General features: G+C 45.7%; 2 protein-coding genes across 2 annotated transcripts; both read left to right on the plus strand.

Annotated features, from left to right (window-relative positions):
• Nucleotides 1-16,467: 16,467 nt before the first annotated feature.
• Nucleotides 16,468-17,190, plus strand: LOC142663751 (histone H1-like). Its single transcript, XM_075842575.1, has one exon. The coding sequence runs from the start codon at nt 16,490-16,492 to the stop codon at nt 17,171-17,173; it is 684 nt and encodes a 227-aa protein (XP_075698690.1). The 5' UTR covers nt 16,468-16,489; the 3' UTR covers nt 17,174-17,190.
• Nucleotides 17,191-18,078: 888 nt separating this feature from the next.
• Nucleotides 18,079-18,489, plus strand: LOC142662991 (histone H3). Its single transcript, XM_075841283.1, has one exon. It carries the CDS (start codon nt 18,079-18,081, stop codon nt 18,487-18,489), a length of 411 nt encoding a protein of 136 aa, XP_075697398.1.
• Nucleotides 18,490-19,095: the final 606 nt, after the last annotated feature.

Raw genomic sequence — 19,095 nt, forward strand, 5'->3', positions numbered from 1 at the left:
GGGGTTGGGGTAGGGACTCGCAAAACATGAGGACCCTTGACGCGGGTTGCGAGCTTATATCTCTCTGGGTTTGAGCAGGACTTTACACAGTTGCCGACTTACTTTGCCCATATATCCTGTTGTGCGGACTGCAGTTAGGGAAGTCCAATTGCAAGTGTACTTATTTTGCTTCAGGGCCCATGGCAGGACCTAAACTTTGGAATCCCTTTCAAGCCATGTCAAACCACGAGAGATTAACTAAAACCTCATATCACATGTCCATGCATTGGTCCAAAAGGCCGGAAGTGTGTGAGAGTGTAGGCTAAGGAAATGTGTGCCAAACCTTCTGTTGGGTGGTCGAAAAGAATAATAAAACGAAATCAAACCATGAACTTGTTTTTTTTTATTTAGGGATTCGGACCAATCCCAATTTTTTGGGAAAAATAAATACACACCAACATGGTGTAACGAAATCCAAACTAACAACAGGATCACACAATATACGTGGCCAGGCCTGCACCACACACAACAGTGCCGTCCAGAAATATTGGCACCAACACACTCAGAGGTGTTGGTATAGTTGGGCTGGGGAGGCATATGCCTGCATTTCAGCACCACTATGCTGGACCTGGAGCTGGGTAGGTTGTTCCTGGCCAGCATAGTGGTGCTGATGTGGTGGCTGGAATGTGGGCCCCGCGAAGTGGGGAGCCATAGGGCGCATGTATGGATGCGGACGGGCCATCTGGGGAACAGGGTGAAATTGGCCAGGCACCTGGGCCGTGGGTGGCGGCATGTAAGTATTTCGCCACTGCTCGATTGCCGTGAAACACGGATGGGGATTGTGTGGCGGTCTGCAAGCGTCGATCAATGTGACGATCGACGCCTGCAGACGGCCCATAAGGTCCATCGGCACCAGGCGTAGGAGGGGCACAATGCTGCGGCCAAAGGCATCATTGCCATCCTCCTCTGCGGCTCGCCTCAAATACTCGAGTACCCGCGTATCCACCTGGGCAGATGTGGAGGGCTGTGGGGCACGAACATGCCGACTGCGGGCTCGCACGGGCCGCTCCTGGGCTGGAGAGCCAACCGGCCGTTCGGACTGGCCTGGTGCGGGCTCCTGGGGTGTCGGCTCGGGGCTGGGTGGCAGGATATTGGGAGCAGGGGCTTCGGCCACAGACTCCCCCACGTCAGTCTCCTCTGCTGTATCCTCCAAATTGTCGGTGGTTCTACAAGGAGGCAAAAAATTATGAGTACAAAATCTAACAATGCCCACAACAACACGTTGACAGACAGGACCTGGCCAAACACACAGTACACTCATGCAACGACATAAATGCTTACGTGCGCATATCCATGATGTCCTTCAGGAACATCAGCTGTTTCGTATAAATGTAGGGCCGTTTGCGAGATGCCCCATCTCCGCTGCGTCCCTTGTCACCCATCTCTCGCCTGAATTGATCACGGCAGCTCCGCCACCGTGTCTTGATATCTTGGACTGGTGTATGTAACAAAAACAAAACACGCCATCAGAACTATCACCTCTCACTACAAAATGAAGGGCCCTGCAATGGCAATGCGGTGGGACGTGGGGAAGCACCTGCTCCACCAAAGTTTCTCGTGCTCATGTGCGCAATACACATACAGGGCCCAGGTTTTCTATAGGCATGACAGGCATTGACAGAAAATGCCAGGTACTCACCCAACCGAGTGCGGTCACGGGTTCGGCCTGTCTCCCACTCTTGCCCAAAGAGGTTTTTGACCACCAACTCCCATGCGTCCTCCTTCACCGTCCTGTTGTGATACTCCTCACATCTGTTATCCCATATCGCAGGATGCTCCTGGACAAAAAGTATGAGGCGCTCCACATCCATCCCGCGCGGCATGGCTGTAGTATGTGGCTGTGAAACACTCCAAAATCTCCCCAGACAACTCTGCTGGCACTGGCTAGTCTTGCCCCCTCGCACTTGAAAGGCAGGCACTTCCTGGTTTGGAGAAGCTTTGTGTAGCTTTATAGACTAATTAGAATGGACATAACAGCTCTTGCGTGTTTTTCGCGCATGCAACGCAGGACCGTCCGTGTGGCATGCGTTGTTTTCACGCACCCATTGAAGTCAATGGGTGCGTGTTGCGTGAAAAACGCAAGAATATAGAACATGTCGTGAGTTTTACGCAACGCACTCACGCAGCGCAAAATACACGCATTGTCTAAACAGCCCCATAGACTATTATAGGTGCGTACGACACGCGTGAAAAGCACGCGCGTCGCACGCGCGTATAATACGCTCGTGTAAACGAGGCCTAAGTTGAAGGAACAGGGACATAATGCCTGTAATATGAAGGAACAAGGACATAATTCCGGAAATATGAAAGAACAAGGACACAATGTCGTTAATATGAAGGAACAGGGACAAAATGCCTGTGATATGAAGGAACTGGGATATAATGCCGGTAATATGAAGGAACAGGGACATAATGCCTCGAAGATGAGGGAACAGGGACATATTACCGGCATTATGTCCCTGTGCCCTCCTACACGGGACATAATGCCAGTAATATGAAGGAACAGGGACATAAAAGCCTGTAATATGAAGGAACAGGAACATAATGCCTGTAATATGAAGGAACATGGACATAATGCCTGTAATATGAAGGAACAGGGACATAATGCCGGTAAGTTGAGTTAACATGGACATAATGCCGGTAATATGAAAGAACAAGGACATAATGTCGGTAAGATGAAGGAACAGGTACATAATGCCGGTAAGATGAGTTAACTGGGACATAATGCCGGTAAGATGAGGGAACAGGGACGTAATGCCGATAATATGAAGGAGCCGGGACGTAATGCCGGTAATATGAAGGAACAGGGACGTAATGCCGATAATATGAAGGAATAGAGATATAATGCCGGTAAGATGAAGGAACAGGCACATAATGCCGGTTCAGATGAAGGAACAGGCACATAATGCCGGTTCAGATGAGGGAACAGCGAAGTAATGCCTGTAAGACGAAGGAACAGGGACATAATGCCGGTAATATGAAGGAACAGGGACATAATGCCGGTAATATGAAGGAACAGGGACATAATGGTGGTAATATGAAGGAACAAGGACATAATGCCGGTAATAAGAAGGAACAGGCACATAATGCTGGTAAGATGAGGGAACAGGGACATAGTGCCGGTAAAAAGAAGGAACAGGCACATAATGCTGGTAAGATGAGGAAACAGGGACATAATGGCTGTAATACGAAGGAACAGGGACATAATGCCGGTAATATGAAGGAACAGGGAAATAATGCCTGTAATTTGAAGGAACGGACATAATGCCTGTAATATGAAGGAACAGGGACATAATGCCAGTAATATGAAGGAATAGGGACATAATGCCTGTAATATGAAGGAACAAGGACATAAAGCCTGTAATATGAAGGAACATTGTCATAATGCCTGTAATATGAAGGAACAGGGACATAATGCCTGTAATATGAAGGAACAGGGACATAATTCCTGTAATATGAAGGAACAGGGACGTAATGCCTGTTATATGAAGGAACAGGGAGGTAATGCCGGTAATATGAAAGAACAGGGAAATAATGCCGGTAATATGAGGGAACAGGGACATAATGCCGGTAATATAAGGGAACAGGGACATAATGCCGGTAATATGAAGGAACAGGGACATAATGCCGGTAATATGAGGGAACAGGGACATAATGCCGGTAATATGAGGGAACAAGGACATAATGCCGGTAATATGAGGGAACAAGGACATAATGCCGGTAATATGAAGGAACAGGGACATAATGCCGGTAATATGAGGGAACAGGGACATAATGCCGGTAATATGAAGGAACAGGAACGTAATGCAGATAATATGAAGGAGCCGGGACGTAATGCCGGTAATATGAAGAAACAGGGTCGTAATGCCGGTAAGATGAAGGAACAGGGACATATTGCCGGTAATATGAATGAACTGGGACATAATGTTGGTAAGATGAAGGAACAGGGAAATAATAACGGTAATACGAAGGAACAGGGACATAAACCAGTAAGATGAAGGAACAGGGACATATTGCCGGTTAGATGTGGGAACAGGGACGTTAGATGATGCCACACACCCCTAGATGCTGCCACGGTGCCCTCGGTAGATGCTGCCACGGTGCCCTCGGTAGATGCTGCCACGGTGCCCTCTGTAGATGCTGCCAAGGTGCCCTCTGTAGATGTTGCCACAGTGCCTTATATGGACAGTGATGTCAGGGGCTTGCCCAGAGCAGGAGTCCCAGAGCAGAGTCGATTCTAGCCTGTGCTCCTGACATCACTGTCCTTATGTGGACAGCGATGTCAGGGATTTCCACAGAATCCCGGAGTAGAGCTTCTACTAGCGCTCTGCCCAGGACTCCGCTCTGGGGAAGACCCTGACAACACTGTCCATATATGGACAGCGATGTCAGGGAATTCCACAGAGTCCCGGAGCAGAGCCTGTATTAGCGGCTCTGTGTCCCGCGGGCCGAGTGCTTGAGACCCCTGCTCTAGTTCTAGTCTTTTCCGGCTCATTGTAGTAAAATAGGAGCATTCTGGTGTCTTGTCTGTGCTGGGTAATTTGAATACAGGTGGAGCAGACTATGGTGTCTTGTCTGTGTCTGGTCATACTATTACGAAAGGAGCAGTCGCTGGTGTCTTTCCTGTGCTGGGTTATTGTAATACAGGTGGAGCAGATTCTAGCGTACTGTATGTGCTGGGACTTGGGTTCTTGTAATACAGGTGGAGCGTACTCTAATGTCTTGTCTGTTACAGTACACTAGAATCTGTTACATCTGTATCACATCAATACGTATGTGCTGGGTTTTATGAATACAGGTGAAGTAGACTCTGGTGTCTATTCTGTGCGGGGTTATTGTATTACATCTGAAGCAAACTATAGTTGCTAGTCTGTTCCGTGTTATTGTATTACAGGTGGAGCAGACTATAGTTGCTAGTCTGTTCTGGTTTATTGTAATACAGGTGGAGCAAACGTTGTTGTTTCTTTTTTTTGGTGCAAGGTTATTGTAGCCGCAAACTCTAGTGTGTTTAGTCGTTATTGTAATTGCCTGGTTATTGGAGGAGCAGTCTCTGGTTTATTCTACACGCTGTAATAGAATAGGGACATAATGCGGTAATACGGTAATAACGCGGCGTCCTGAAAGTTTTCCTGGAGAACGTCGTCCGTGACGCCGTCACCTACACCGAGCACGCTAAGAGGAAGACCGTCACCGCTATGGACGTGGTGTACGCGCTCAAACGCCAGGGCCGCACTCTCTACGGCTTCGGAGGTTAATTCCGCTCCTGCTCAGCTCCATCTTACACAACACAAAGGCTCTTCTCAGAGCCGCCACATCCTCTATAGATCAGCTATGATGTCTGCTGGTGACCGCTCGTGTATAATCTGAGCAGCGATCTTCTACTTCTATATACACGGGGGTAGGGGCTTCAGTATCACGTCGGTCTTCCAGTGAGGTGCCGGATATGTGGACCGCAGTGTGTCCCCTAAGGGCATGACCACACATGGCGGAATTCCTCCGCAACTGTCCGCATCAATGCCGCACCTAATCCGGGTTGCGGATTACGGCTGCGGATCTGCACAAAATGTGCAGAAAATTGATGCGGACTAGCTGCTGCGGACTGCGGGAAAAGTGCTTCCCTTCTCCCTATCAGTGCAGGATAGAGAGAAGGGACAGCACTTTCCCTAGTGAAAGTAAAAGAATTTCATACTTACCGCCCGTTGTCTTTATGACGCGTCCCTCCTTCGGCATCCAGCCCGACCTCCCTGGATGACGCGCCAGTCCATGTGACCGCTGCAGCCTGTGCTTGGCCTGTGATTGGCTGCAGCCGTCACTTACACTGAAACGTCATCCTGGGAGGCCGGACTGGAGACAGAAACAGGGAGTTCTCGGTAAGTACGAACTTCATTTTTTTTTACAGATACATGTATATTGGGATCGGTAGTCACTGTCCCGGGTGCAGAAACAGTTACTGCCGATCGCTTAACTCTTTCAGCACCCTGGACAGTGACTATTTACTGACGTCTCCTAGCAACGCTCCCGTCATTACGGGAGCCACATTGACTTCCTCACTCTGGCTGTAGACCTAGAAATACATAGGTCCAGCCAGAATGAAGAAATGTCAAGTGAAAAAAGCAAGACGCATCCGCAGCACACATGACATGTGCATGACAGCTGCGGACTTCATTGCGGAACTTTGAATCTCCATTGAAGTCAATGGAGAAATTCCGCCATGAGTCCGCCACTGCTCCGCAACAGACAGAGCATGCTGCGGACACCAAATTCCGCTCCGCAGCCTATGCTCCGCAGCGGAATTGTACGCATCGTGTAAACGAACACTGCTAAATTAAAGTGAAAGTCAATGGAGAAACGGCTCCGCTGCGGATTAACGCTGCGGAGTGTCCGCAGCGGAATTTAAGTGAAATTCCGCCATGTGTGAACCCGCCCTAATAGCGTCCTAGAAGCAGCTGACTGAATTCCGTCTTAGACCAGGGAATGTTAATCTGAAGGGAAAGAGTGCCTTAGTGCTATACTTGCTGCCGAGTGATCCTCAGGCAGGAAAACACATCCTCGTAGCGGCGCTGCCGGACGCCGTTTGTGCCGATGCCTGCATGTACACGAGTGGCAGAAACTCACCGCTGAATATCCGCACGAGCAGTGGATCAAACAGCTGACTTGCGGTGTTGCTTCTTCGGCGTCCAGCTTGCTGCTGGGCAACGTGCTTTCCGCAATCCTTGGAGAGAGGGCCAGTGTTTTCTTAGCTGCTGTCACTGCTACTAATGTTACGAGATTCTTACAACAAATCTGTTACTGGGACCAACTTTGACACACGTATCGGCTCGTATTGCTTCGTATCTCATTCTGCCGGACGGCTGGGATTAATAAGGCTGCTGGCAATAAATCTATTCACCTCTAGTAGTAATAATGAATCTGTCTGCTGTCCCTATATAGGACTCACTTTATTACAGTAACGCGTGCAGTTTCTTGCAGAGCAACATTTAGTGAGACGCATTCAATGAATGAAAAATGACAAACTGATGCAGCTGATACGGCATTTTACAAGAGCAAAACCCAATGTTGTTGGGCCAGTGTTTTCCAAGCTGCTCTCATTGCTACAAATGTTACGAGATTTTCAAAACAAACTACCAATTTGTAGCACCAAGTTCCACATAAGTATCGACTTGCATTGTCTTGTATGTCACTTTGCCAGACTGCTAGAATAATCGAGCTGCTGGCAATACAATGACAGGAAACAGAAAGCACCTATTTCTACTTCGTACTAACACTGTGCGTTGTCTATACTTAGGACTCACCTCATCCCACGAACGCATGAAGTTGGGTGAAGGAACAGGCACATAATGCTGGTAAGATGAGGGAACAGGGAAATAATGCCTGTAATTTGAAGGAACGGACTTAATGCTGGTAATATGAAGAAACAGGGACATAATACCTGTAATATGAAGGAACAGGGACATAATGCCGGTAATATGAAGGAACAGGGACATAATGCCGGTAATATGAAGGAACAGGGACATAATGCCTGTAATATGAAGGAGCAGGGACGTAATGCCTGTTATATGAAGGAACAGGGAGGTAATGCCTGTAATATGAAGGAACAGGCAAATAATGCCTGTAATATGTAGGAATAGGGACGTAATGCCGGTAATATGATGGAACAGGGACATAATGCCGATAATATAAAGGAGCCGGGGCGTAATGCCGGTAATATGCAGAAACAGGGTCGTAATGCCGGTAATATGAAGGAACAGGGACGTAATGCCGATAATATGAAGGAATAGAGATATAATGCCGGTAAGATGAAGGAACAGGGACAAAATGGCTGTAATATGAATGAACTGGGACATAATGTTGGTAATATGAAGGAACAGGGAAATAATAACGGTAATACGAAGGAACAGGGACATAAACCAGTAAGATGAGGGAACAGGGACATATTGCCGGTAAGATGTGGGAACAGGGACAAAATGCCGGTAAGATGAGGGAACAGGGACGTAATGCCGGTAATATGAAGGAACAGGGACATAATGCCGCTAAAATGAAGGGACAGGCACATAATGCCGGTAATATGAAAGAACAAGGACATAATGTTGGTAATATGAAGGAACAGGGAAATAATAACGGTAATACGAAGGAACAGGGACATAAACCAGTAAGATGAGGGAACAGGGACATAAACCAGTAAGATGAGGGAACAGGGACATATTGCCTGTAAGATGTGGGAACAGGGACAAAATGCCGGTAAGATGAGGGAACAGGGACGTAATGCCGGTAATATGAAGGAACAGGGACATAATGCCGCTAAAATGAAGGGACAGGCACATAATGCCGGTAATATGAAAGAACAAGGACATAATGTTGGTAATATGAAGGAACAGGGAAATAATAACGGTAATACGAAGGAACAGGGACATAAACCAGTAAGATGAGGGAACAGGGACATATTGCCGGTAAGATGTGGGAACAGGGACAAAATGCCGGTAAGAAGAGGGAACAGGGACGTAATGCCGCTAATATGAAGGAACAGGGACATAATGCCGGTAAGATGAAGGGACAGGCACATAATGCCGGTAATATGAAAGAACAAGGACATAATGTAGGTAAGATGAAGGAACAGGTACATAATGCCGGTAAGATGAGGGAACAGGGACGTAATACGATAATATGAAGGAGCCGGGACGTAATGCAGATAATATGAAGGAATAGAGATATAATGCCGTTTAGATGAAGGAACAGGCACATAATGCCGGTTCAGATGAGGGAACAGGGACATAATGCCGGTAAGATGAAGGAACAGGGACATTATGCCTGTAATATCAAGGAACAAGGACATAATGCCGGTAATATGAAGGAACAGGGACAAAATGCCTGTAATATGAATGAACTGGGACATAATGTTGGTAAGATGTGGGAACAGGGACAAAATGCCGGTAAGATGAGGGAACAGGGACGTAATGCCGGTAATATGAAGGAACAGGGACATAATGCCTGGTAGATGAGGGAACAGGGACATAAAGCCTGTAATATGAAGGAACAGGGACATAAAGCCTGTAATATGAGGGAACAGGGACATAAAGCCTGTAATATGAAGGAACAGGGACATAAAGCCTGTAATATGAAGGAACAGGGACAAAATGCCTGTAATATGAAGGAACAGGGACATAATGACTCGAAGATGAGGGAACAGGGACATAATGCCTGTAATATGAAGGAACAGGGACATGAAGCCTGTAATATGAAGGATCAGGGACATAATGCCTGTAATATAAGGGAACAGGCGCATTATGCCGGTAATATGAAGGAACAGGGACATAATGCCTGTAATAGGAAGTAACAGGGACATAATGCCGGTAATATGATGGAACAGGGACATAATGCCTGTAATATGAGGGAACAGGGACATAAAGCCGGTAATATGAAGGAACAGGGACATGTCCCTGTTTCCTCATCTTACAGGCGTTATATCCCTGTTCCTTCATATTACCGGCTTTATGTCCCTGTTCTCTCATATTACAGACATTATATTACCGGCATTATGTCCCAGTACCCTCCTTGAATACAGGTGGAGCAGACTATAGTGTCTTGTATGTGCCTGGTCATTCTATTACTTAAGGAGCAGTCTCTGGTTTCTTTCCTGTGCTGGGTTATTGTAATACAGGTGGAGCAGATTCTAGCGTACTGCATGTGCTGGGACTTGGTTTCTTGTAATACAGGTGGAGCGTACTCTAATGTCTTGTCTGTTACAGTACACTAGAATCTGTTCCATCTGTATTACATCAATACGTATGTGCTGGGTTTTATGAATACAGGTGAAGTAGACTCTGGTGTCTATTCTGTGCCGGGTTACTGTATTACAGGTGAAGCAAACTATAGTTGCTTGTCTTTTCCGGATTATTATCATACAGGTGGAGCAGACTATAGCTTCTTGTCTGTGCCGGGTTATTGTATTACAGGTGAAGTAGACTATAGTTGCTTGTCTGTTCCGGGTTATTGTAATACAGGTGGAGCAGACTTTAGTTTATGGTCTGTGCCGGGTTATTGTACTACTGGAGAAGTAACCTCTGGTGTCCTGTCTGTGCTGGGTTATTGTAATACAGGAGGAGCACTCTGTGGTGTCCTGTCTGTGCTGGATTATTGTAATACAGGGGGAGCACTCTGTGGTGTCCTGTCTGCGCTGGGTTATTGTAATACAGGTGGAGCAGACTATAGTTTATGGTATGTGCCGGGTTATTGTAATACAGGGGGAGCACTCTGGTGTCCTGTCTGTGCTGGGTTATTGTAATACAGGAGGAGCACTCTGTGGTGTCCTGTCTGTGCTGGGTTATTGTAATACAGGTAAATAAGACTCTGGTGTCTGGTCTGTCCTGGTTAAGCTGGTGAAGCAATTGCAGGAGAAAAATATGGATCATTCCAGGGGCGCTGCTGTGTGGTGGGAATAATGGGAGCGATATCCAGAGGTATTGGTAGGTTCAGTTTAATTGAACAAGTTGGCTACGCGTTTCAACGACGGACAGTCGTCTTCATCAGGCCATGTGCACAATTACAAACAACATAGTTTATATAGCATCTAAGTTCAATTAGCCATGTGTCAAAAAAACCGCCAAATCTGTAAAAGGTCAAGGTGCGATAATGACGTCACACCAGGTTTTTTACACATTCAAAGCGCAAAGCAACAAATAAATAGATACATTTTAAAATTAGCATACAATCTAAAAGGTTAAATATAAAAGAGCAATTTAAACAGACGAAGGACAAGAGTGAGAAACAGCGATAATACATACATAAATACATTGTTAGGTAAAATATTCACCATAGTCTCATGTCATTATTATACAAATATAGAAACATACAAAAGTCGGTTAACATGGTGTGGTAAGACCAATGGGATAAGTAAATGAAATAGTAAAAGTTGATTTGACATGGGGCTACGGTAGGAATCAATGTATTGTTGGGTTACAGAGCGAGAAGCCGGGACGCGGTTTCGTTGCCAGGGCAACCAAGCAAAGAGCGAAGCGACGGAACCAATGTAGTGGTCCGTGCTTGCTGCGGGTGAGATCTTGGGGCTTAAAAAGGTTAGAATGTATATTGTGAGATTAGAGGAATGTGCATAGATAATGTACTAGTCTTAATCAATCTTATGAAGTAACAGGGATAGATCGAAAAATTACAGCGCTCTTAAAAATGAGAAGTTCAATCTTAGGTAGTTCTATTTTAAGTAGAAATACGGAGTGTATTTTATTTCAGGCTCCAGTATGTAGTTCTATTGAAGGAATATTAGATTTTGAGTATTTTGCATTCTTTTAAAAACAGTTAAAACTCGCAATTATATTTCCAGGTTCTAATGTCGGGCAGCGGGACCAAAGGATCACAAACCGGACGGGAACGGGACGGGCAAAGCAAGCTACAGGTGAGTAGATGATTAGGAAAAATATTTATTATTAATCTTCAAGTTTGGGAAAAATTATTAATCTTCATATTTGGGAAGGTTAATTGAGCATTATTGCATATTTAGTGTTCACAATGAAGGAAGTCACTGTATTAGTGAACTCAAGTGGATAGTGAGGTAATAGAAGGAGAATGTATGGTATATTAATGAATATTTTTATTTAAGTTAAGTAAATATTTGTATTGGACTCCAAGTATTAAGTTTCCAAAGTAACGGAAACTAAAGAAGTGGGTTAATCTAATGTAGATTCAGACAGATTTACTTAATAAAGGACTGTCCTTCTGTCCTACATCTTCACCTAATGACTTCGATCTATTCATGGATCTCAACCGCTTTATTAGAAAACTTACCCTAATCAGACACTTTGCATTACAGAAACCTATCACATCACCGGCTATCATAGAGGAACCACAGTCACTACATGTAAATATCAAAGCCATTCCAGCAGAAGTCCACTCTAAATCTGATTTCTACCCTATCCATCACCAGGGTTCTCTCATTGAAACTTTCTCAACACTAGTCAGTAGTGAATTCAGGTCGCTAGTGAACCCCTATCCCCATCGAGACAATTTAACACCACACGAAAGGAGGGCTATTAAATCCCTACAAAATAATGGAGATATAGTCATTCGTCCCGCCGACAAAGGGGGAGGCATAGTGATCCAAAATAGAGACGACTATCTCGGAGAAACTATAAGGATTTTAAACGACAAGACCTTTTATTGTAAATTAACTTCGAACCCCCTTCCTACTTACACACTTAAATATACATCCCTGATAGAGAAAGCCTTCCAGGAGGACTTACTCACGAAGAAAGAAAAACGGTTTTTACATGTACCATTCCCAAGTATACCGTTCATTTATCATCTCCCTAAAATCCATAAAACACTCACGAACCCTCCCGGACGTCCAATTATTTCAGGTATCGGCTCACTAACCAGTAATCTTTCTCACTTCATAGATTTACACCTTCAACCCTTTGTGCTCACGTTACCATCTTATCTCAAAGACTCTACTCAACTAATCAAAGACCTATTTAACCTCAAAACCGATACGATCATTTCTGATATACACTTTCTCACAGCAGACGTAACCGCTTTATACAGTAACATCCCACATACAAAAGGCATGCAGGTAACCAAACTCTTTCTATCATCTAACACCTCAATCCCAAGCAATCAAGCCTCTTTTCTGATTGACTGCATTGATTTCATTCTTCATCACAACGCATTCACATTCGATCACAGTTTCTATAATCAAACTAGAGGCTGTGCAATGGGCACCAGATTCGCACCATCCTATGCAAATCTATACATGGGGGCGTTTGAAAAGGAATACATTCTTGGGGAACATTCTTTCAAAAAGAATATTCTTTTATATAAGCGTTATATAGATGACCTGTTTTTTGTTTGGTCAGGATCAGAAATTGAAGCCTCTAATTTTATCAACTATCTAAACATCAACAGCTATGATATTTCGTTTACGCACACTTTCTCCGAAAACTCAATTAATTATTTGGACCTCACCATCAGCTATGATACCACGACCGAGCTTTTTGTCACAAAAACTCATTTTAAATCTGTAGATGTAAACAGCTACATTGACTTTAAAAGTGCCCATTACCGCCCCTGGTTGACTAATGTACCCTTCGGTCAGTTTAGAAGGATACGGAAAAATTGTAGCACCAACGGAAATTTTAAATCAGAATGTAACACTTTAGAGAAAAGATTTAGAGACAAAAACTTCCCCCTCAAACTAATTAAAGAGGCAAGACGTATAGCCTCATTACTATCTCAGGTTTCCTGTTTAAATCCTGCACAGAAAAAATCCGAATCAAACAAACACAACATCAATTTTATTACAACTTTTAATCTAGGTAACAAAACAGTTAGATCAGTCTTACACAAGTATTGGCACATTATAAAAAGTGACCCTTACCTTAAAGATATAATACCTGCTTATCCGACCATCACTTTCCGACGGTCACTGACTTTGAAAAACATGCTGGCCCCCAGCAGAATCCGCAAACCAAAAGCAACATCAACCAGCTTTTTACCTAGACCAAATGGATCATACAAATGTGGCCACCTACGATGTCTATGCTGCAATACTATCAGTAATAAAAAATACACCTACACATCAACAGTTACGAAAGAGTCTTTTACAATTAAGTCACCCCTAAGTTGCAGCAGTACCTATGTAATCTATCTGATGGAGTGTACATGCCAACTCCAATACGTAGGGAGGACAACACAGTGCCTGAGAGCCAGAATAAATAAACACAGATTTAATGTGAACACAGGCTTTTTAAAACATAGTGTTTCACGCCATTTCACCCATGTACATAATTCTCAATTTAATCAAATCACAGTGACACCTATTGAAAACATACAACATGATGTTCCCAATAGATTCAATAAGCTTAAACAGAGGGAAAACTATTGGATCTTTAAATTACAGACATTACATCCAGGGGGCCTAAACGATATATCTGAATCTACATTAGATTAACCCACTTCTTTAGTTTCCGTTACTTTGGAAACTTAATACTTGGAGTCCAATACAAATATTTACTTAACTTAAATAAAAATATTCATTAATATACCATACATTCTCCTTCTATTACCTCACTATCCACTTGAGTTCACTAATACAGTGACTTCCTTCATTGTGAACACTAAATATGCAATAATGCTCAATTAACCTTCCCAAATATGAAGATTAATAATTTTTCCCAAACTTGAAGATTAATAATAAATATTTTTCCTAATCATCTACTCACCTGTAGCTTGCTTTGCCCGTCCCGTTCCCGTCCGGTTTGTGATCCTTTGGTCCCGCTGCCCGACATTAGAACCTGGAAATATAATTGCGAGTTTTAACTGTTTTTAAAAGAATGCAAAATACTCAAAATCTAATATTCCTTCAATAGAACTACATACTGGAGCCTGAAATAAAATACACTCCGTATTTCTACTTAAAATAGAACTACCTAAGATTGAACTTCTCATTTTTAAGAGCGCTGTAATTTTTCGATCTATCCCTGTTACTTCATAAGATTGATTAAGACTAGTACATTATCTATGCACATTCCTCTAATCTCACAATATACATTCTAACCTTTTTAAGCCCCAAGATCTCACCCGCAGCAAGCACGGACCACTACATTGGTTCCGTCGCTTCGCTCTTTGCTTGGTTGCCCTGGCAACGAAACCGCGTCCCGGCTTCTCGCTCTGTAACCCAACAATACATTGATTCCTACCGTAGCCCCATGTCAAATCAACTTTTACTATTTCATTTACTTATCCCATTGGTCTTACCACACCATGTTAACCGACTTTTGTATGTTTCTATATTTGTATAATAATGACATGAGACTATGGTGAATATTTTACCTAACAATGTATTTATGTATGTATTATCGCTGTTTCTCACTCTTGTCCTTCGTCTGTTTAAATTGCTCTTTTATATTTAACCTTTTAGATTGTATGCTAATTTTAAAATGTATCTATTTATTTGTTGCTTTGCGCTTTGAATGTGTAAAAAACCTGGTGTGACGTCATTATCGCACCTTGACCTTTTACAGATTTGGCGGTTTTTTTGACACATGGCTAATTGAACTTAGATGCTATATAAACTATGTTGTTTGTAATTGTGCACATGGCCTGATGAAGACGACTGTCCGTCGTTGAAACGCGTAGCCAACTTGTTCAATTAAACTGAACCTACCAATACCTCTGGATATCGCTCCCATTATTCCCACCACACAGCAGCGCCCCTGGAATGATCCATATTTTTCTCCTGCAATTGTCTCTACTCAAGCGGTCCCTTCTGGTTACCGACTCGGATCTGGCAGCAGCACTGTGGCTTATATTTACATGCTTTAAAAACTCTTTTTCCAGGTGAGCACATTTCCTGCCGTACTGTCTCACCTTTACCAATTGATCTGCACAAGGTGGCGCCGTGTCTTTTTTCTTTTCATTTAAGCTGGTGAAGCAGGCACAGATGTTTTTTTTTTTTTTTTCTTTGCTGGGTTACGGGATTATTGTAATAAAGATGGAGCAGACTACGGTGTCTTGTCTTTTGCCTGCTTAATGTAGCACGAGAGGAACACACAGTGTCTGTTCCCTCCTCTGTGCCAGGTTATTGTTATACAGGTGGAGAAGCCTCTAGTGTCCTGTCTGTGTCCGGGTAATGTACTGCTGGAGGAGCAGGTTCTGGGGTCTGGCCTGTGTCAGGTTATTTTAGTAAAGGAGGAGCAGACTTGTGTCTTTTTTGTGCTGGGAAGTTGTAATACAGGTGGAGCAGACGCTGGTGTCCTGCCTGTGACGAGTTATTGTAACATAAGTAGAGCAAACTCTGGTGTTTCCTCTGTGCTGGGTTATTGTAACACAGGTGGAGCAGTTTCTGGTGTCTCCTCTGGGCCAAGTTACAGTAAGACAGGCGGAAGACACTCCGACATCTTGTCTGTGCCGGGTTACCCTTTAGGGCTCTCTGCAGCTCCAGGTCGCCCCCGCATCGGACAATCAGCTTCCCGCACGTTAGACATTGTGGTAAAGAACCCTGTGATAATGACAAGTGCCGGGAATACAGGGAACGAGCTCCCGCAAACACATTTATCTTGTCCGATCACAGCAATGTGCAGATCGGCAGGACACTGGCAGAGATCCCGGGGCCTCCTCCCGGCTCCTTCCCAGCATCTCTGCCAGTGAAGGCTAGAAATGAGTAGGGGGAATGTCAGGGAGGGGGAAGTCACGTAGAGAGCCCGCTCGCCCGGCCGCTTCTAGTCGGTAAAGGGCTCTTATCCAGGGGAGGGAAGCACAAGGGGAGAGCGGAGCATCACTCCTGTCAGATGAGGAAAGGGAGGACATGTGATCAGTGTCAGCCAATAGACGCTCAGGACAATCGCAGCCAATCACCGAGCAGCCGCTGTACATATAAGAGGCCCCAGCTCCGTCCTCAGTGTTTCCCTCGCAGGATTTTTGCTTTAGTGTAGTCCCGTGTTATACGATGGCAGAGACCGCACCAGCCGCCGCTGTCCCTCCCACCGAGCCTGCCGCCAAATCCAAAAAGCAGCCGAAAAAAACTGCAGCAGGGGGCGCCAAGAAAATCAAAAAACCCTCCGGTCCCAGCGTGTCCGAGCTCATCGTGAAAGCCGTGTCCGCTTCCAAAGAGAGCAGTGGGGTGTCTCTGGCCGCCCTGAAGAAGGCTCTGGCTGCTGGAGGATACGATGTAGACAAGAACAACAGCCGCCTGAAGATGGCGCTCAAAACTCTGGTGACCAAGGAAACCCTTCTCCAGGTGAAAGGCAGCGGCGCCTCCGGCTCCTTCAAGCTGAACAAGAAGCAGCTGGAGACTAAGGACAAAGCGCTCAAGAAGAAGCCGGCGGCTGCTGGCAAATCCCCGAAGAAGACTCCGGCCAAAAGCCTGACAAAGGCCAAGAGGCCTGCCGCTGCCAAGAAGGTGGCGAAGAGCCCCAAGAAGCCAAAACCTGCCCCTAAGAAAATAACAAAGAGCCCAGCAAAGAAGGCGGCCAAGCCCAAAGCTGCCAAGAGTCCGGCTAAGAAAGCGCCCAGAGCTACCAAGAGTCCGGCTAAGAAAGCTGCCAAGAGTCCGGCAAAGAAAGCGCCCAAAGCTGCCAAGAGTCTGGCTAAGAAAGCGTCTAAGTCCAGGAAGACCGTGACGAAGAAATAACCGAGAGACGCCCGTTTCTTGTACCACAAAGGCTCTTTTCAGAGCCACCACCTTCTCCCCGGCAGAGCTGTATGATCACTGGCCGCTATTTCCTCCGGTGCAGACAGCAGCGCGATCCTGAGCTAAAGGAGGCGCTATCATCGCGTGTGCACGGAGGAGCTTCATGTCCCTGTTACTCTATGACAAGTGTCATTTCTGGTCATTGCGCTGGACGCCATAGCTGCTGTATCCGGACCTCCACAGTGTCAGTCCCGTCACTGGTGTAACATCCAGGCAGAGTTTATCAGGCCACAGCCCACCAGGTGTAATGTGTGAATAAGGACCGGGGCAGCAATAGACTTGTAGCTTACAGCACAGGATCCACGTGAAGGAGGCCGATGGTTTACACTCTCTCCGGTGTAAATAGAGCACAATGTCCCCTGCTCCTCATTGCACGTGGTGGATGGTGACCCTTATATGCTGCCTCTGGATGCGGGGCACAGTGTCCTGTGTAAGGATGGGGTGGGGGATTGTCCCTTTGTGTAATCTATAAAAACCACTGCAGCGGCGGATGATGGGGAAGTAGTCTCTTATATAACGCTGTGTTCGTGATCTGCGGACATGGAAATACAGTGAGCTGTTACTGATAACTATTTCGCAGAGAGCTGGAGAAATGATCTCATTAACGCCCCCTGCTGTAAAAGCTGCGTATGGACGTCATGTAAACCGGTGTCCGCCTCTTCGGAACGGTGATTGGTCGCGAATATCACATTTACTTTGTCGGTCGCATATTTTTTTTATGAAGAAGCCAATAGAATGTAGGGGTGTGCCTTTCATGGACCAATGAGGACACGCTCAAGTGTATAAATACTCTGCTCTGTCCTCTCCTCGTATCAGTCTACGAGTGTGCACGTAGTTGTAGAGTTATGGCCAGAACAAAGCAGACTGCGCGTAAATCCACCGGCGGGAAAGCGCCCCGCAAGCAGCTGGCTACTAAAGCTGCACGGAAGAGCGCTCCCGCTACCGGCGGAGTAAAGAAGCCTCATCGTTACCGCCCGGGCACAGTCGCTCTCCGTGAAATCCGCCGCTACCAGAAGTCCACCGAGCTTCTTATCCGTAAGCTGCCCTTCCAGCGCCTGGTGCGAGAGATCGCTCAGGACTTCAAGACCGATCTGCGCTTCCAGAGCTCAGCAGTCATGGCTCTGCAGGAGGCCAGCGAGGCTTATCTGGTCGGACTGTTTGAGGATACCAACTTGTGCGCCATCCACGCCAAGAGGGTCACCATCATGCCCAAAGACATTCAACTGGCCCGCAGGATCCGTGGGGAGAGGGCTTAGGTCTGAACCCGGCACCGACTACAACACAAAGGCTCTTTTCAGAGCCACCAAATCCTCCCTCAAACGAGCTGAATCCCTTTCCTCCTTTGTTCTACCGCGTTTCTCCGCCGGCCCGCTGGCTTCTCTGTGCTCTGCTATTAATATGTGGAGGTGCCATGTTAACTCTTTCAGTGCTTAGTTAGCGCCATTTACACTATAACCAGTCCCCGTCTCTAGCACTCACGTTATCCGGCCCTTTCAGCAGTCCTGTCATGTGTTATGCCTGATGTCTGCGCTGTATTCATCACCTCCCTCTCCGACTGTATCGTAGCGATAACCCGCCCCACTCCTCACTGATGACCGGACATCGCTCTTCCTATAATAACCTCCGCTGCTGCTAGGAATGACGCCGTTATGTGCAGCTAATGATCCAACGCTGACCCCAGTGTATGCGGAGTCCTTGTTCCCTACTCCTTGTAAAGGCAAACCAGGCGCAGCGTGTAGGGTGTGGGAGCAGGTATCCTCCGCCCGGTGTGAACACAAGCGCAGGGGAATTCTACTCTTATTCTGTGAGGTCATGATCATCGGGTGTAGTCCTGGTCACCGTTGTAAATCAGAGATCTAAAC

The sequence above is a fragment of the Rhinoderma darwinii genome, chromosome 11 (assembly GCF_050947455.1).
Source record: "Rhinoderma darwinii isolate aRhiDar2 chromosome 11, aRhiDar2.hap1, whole genome shotgun sequence".
NCBI lineage: Eukaryota > Metazoa > Chordata > Amphibia > Anura > Rhinodermatidae > Rhinoderma > Rhinoderma darwinii.

Excerpts from the sequence above, each read along its gene's own strand:
- LOC142663751 (XM_075842575.1), top strand. The coding sequence starts at position 16,490 with ATGGCAGAGACCGCACCAGCCGCCGCTGTCCCTCCCACCGAGCCTGCC.
- LOC142662991 (XM_075841283.1), top strand. The coding sequence starts at position 18,079 with ATGGCCAGAACAAAGCAGACTGCGCGTAAATCCACCGGCGGGAAAGCG.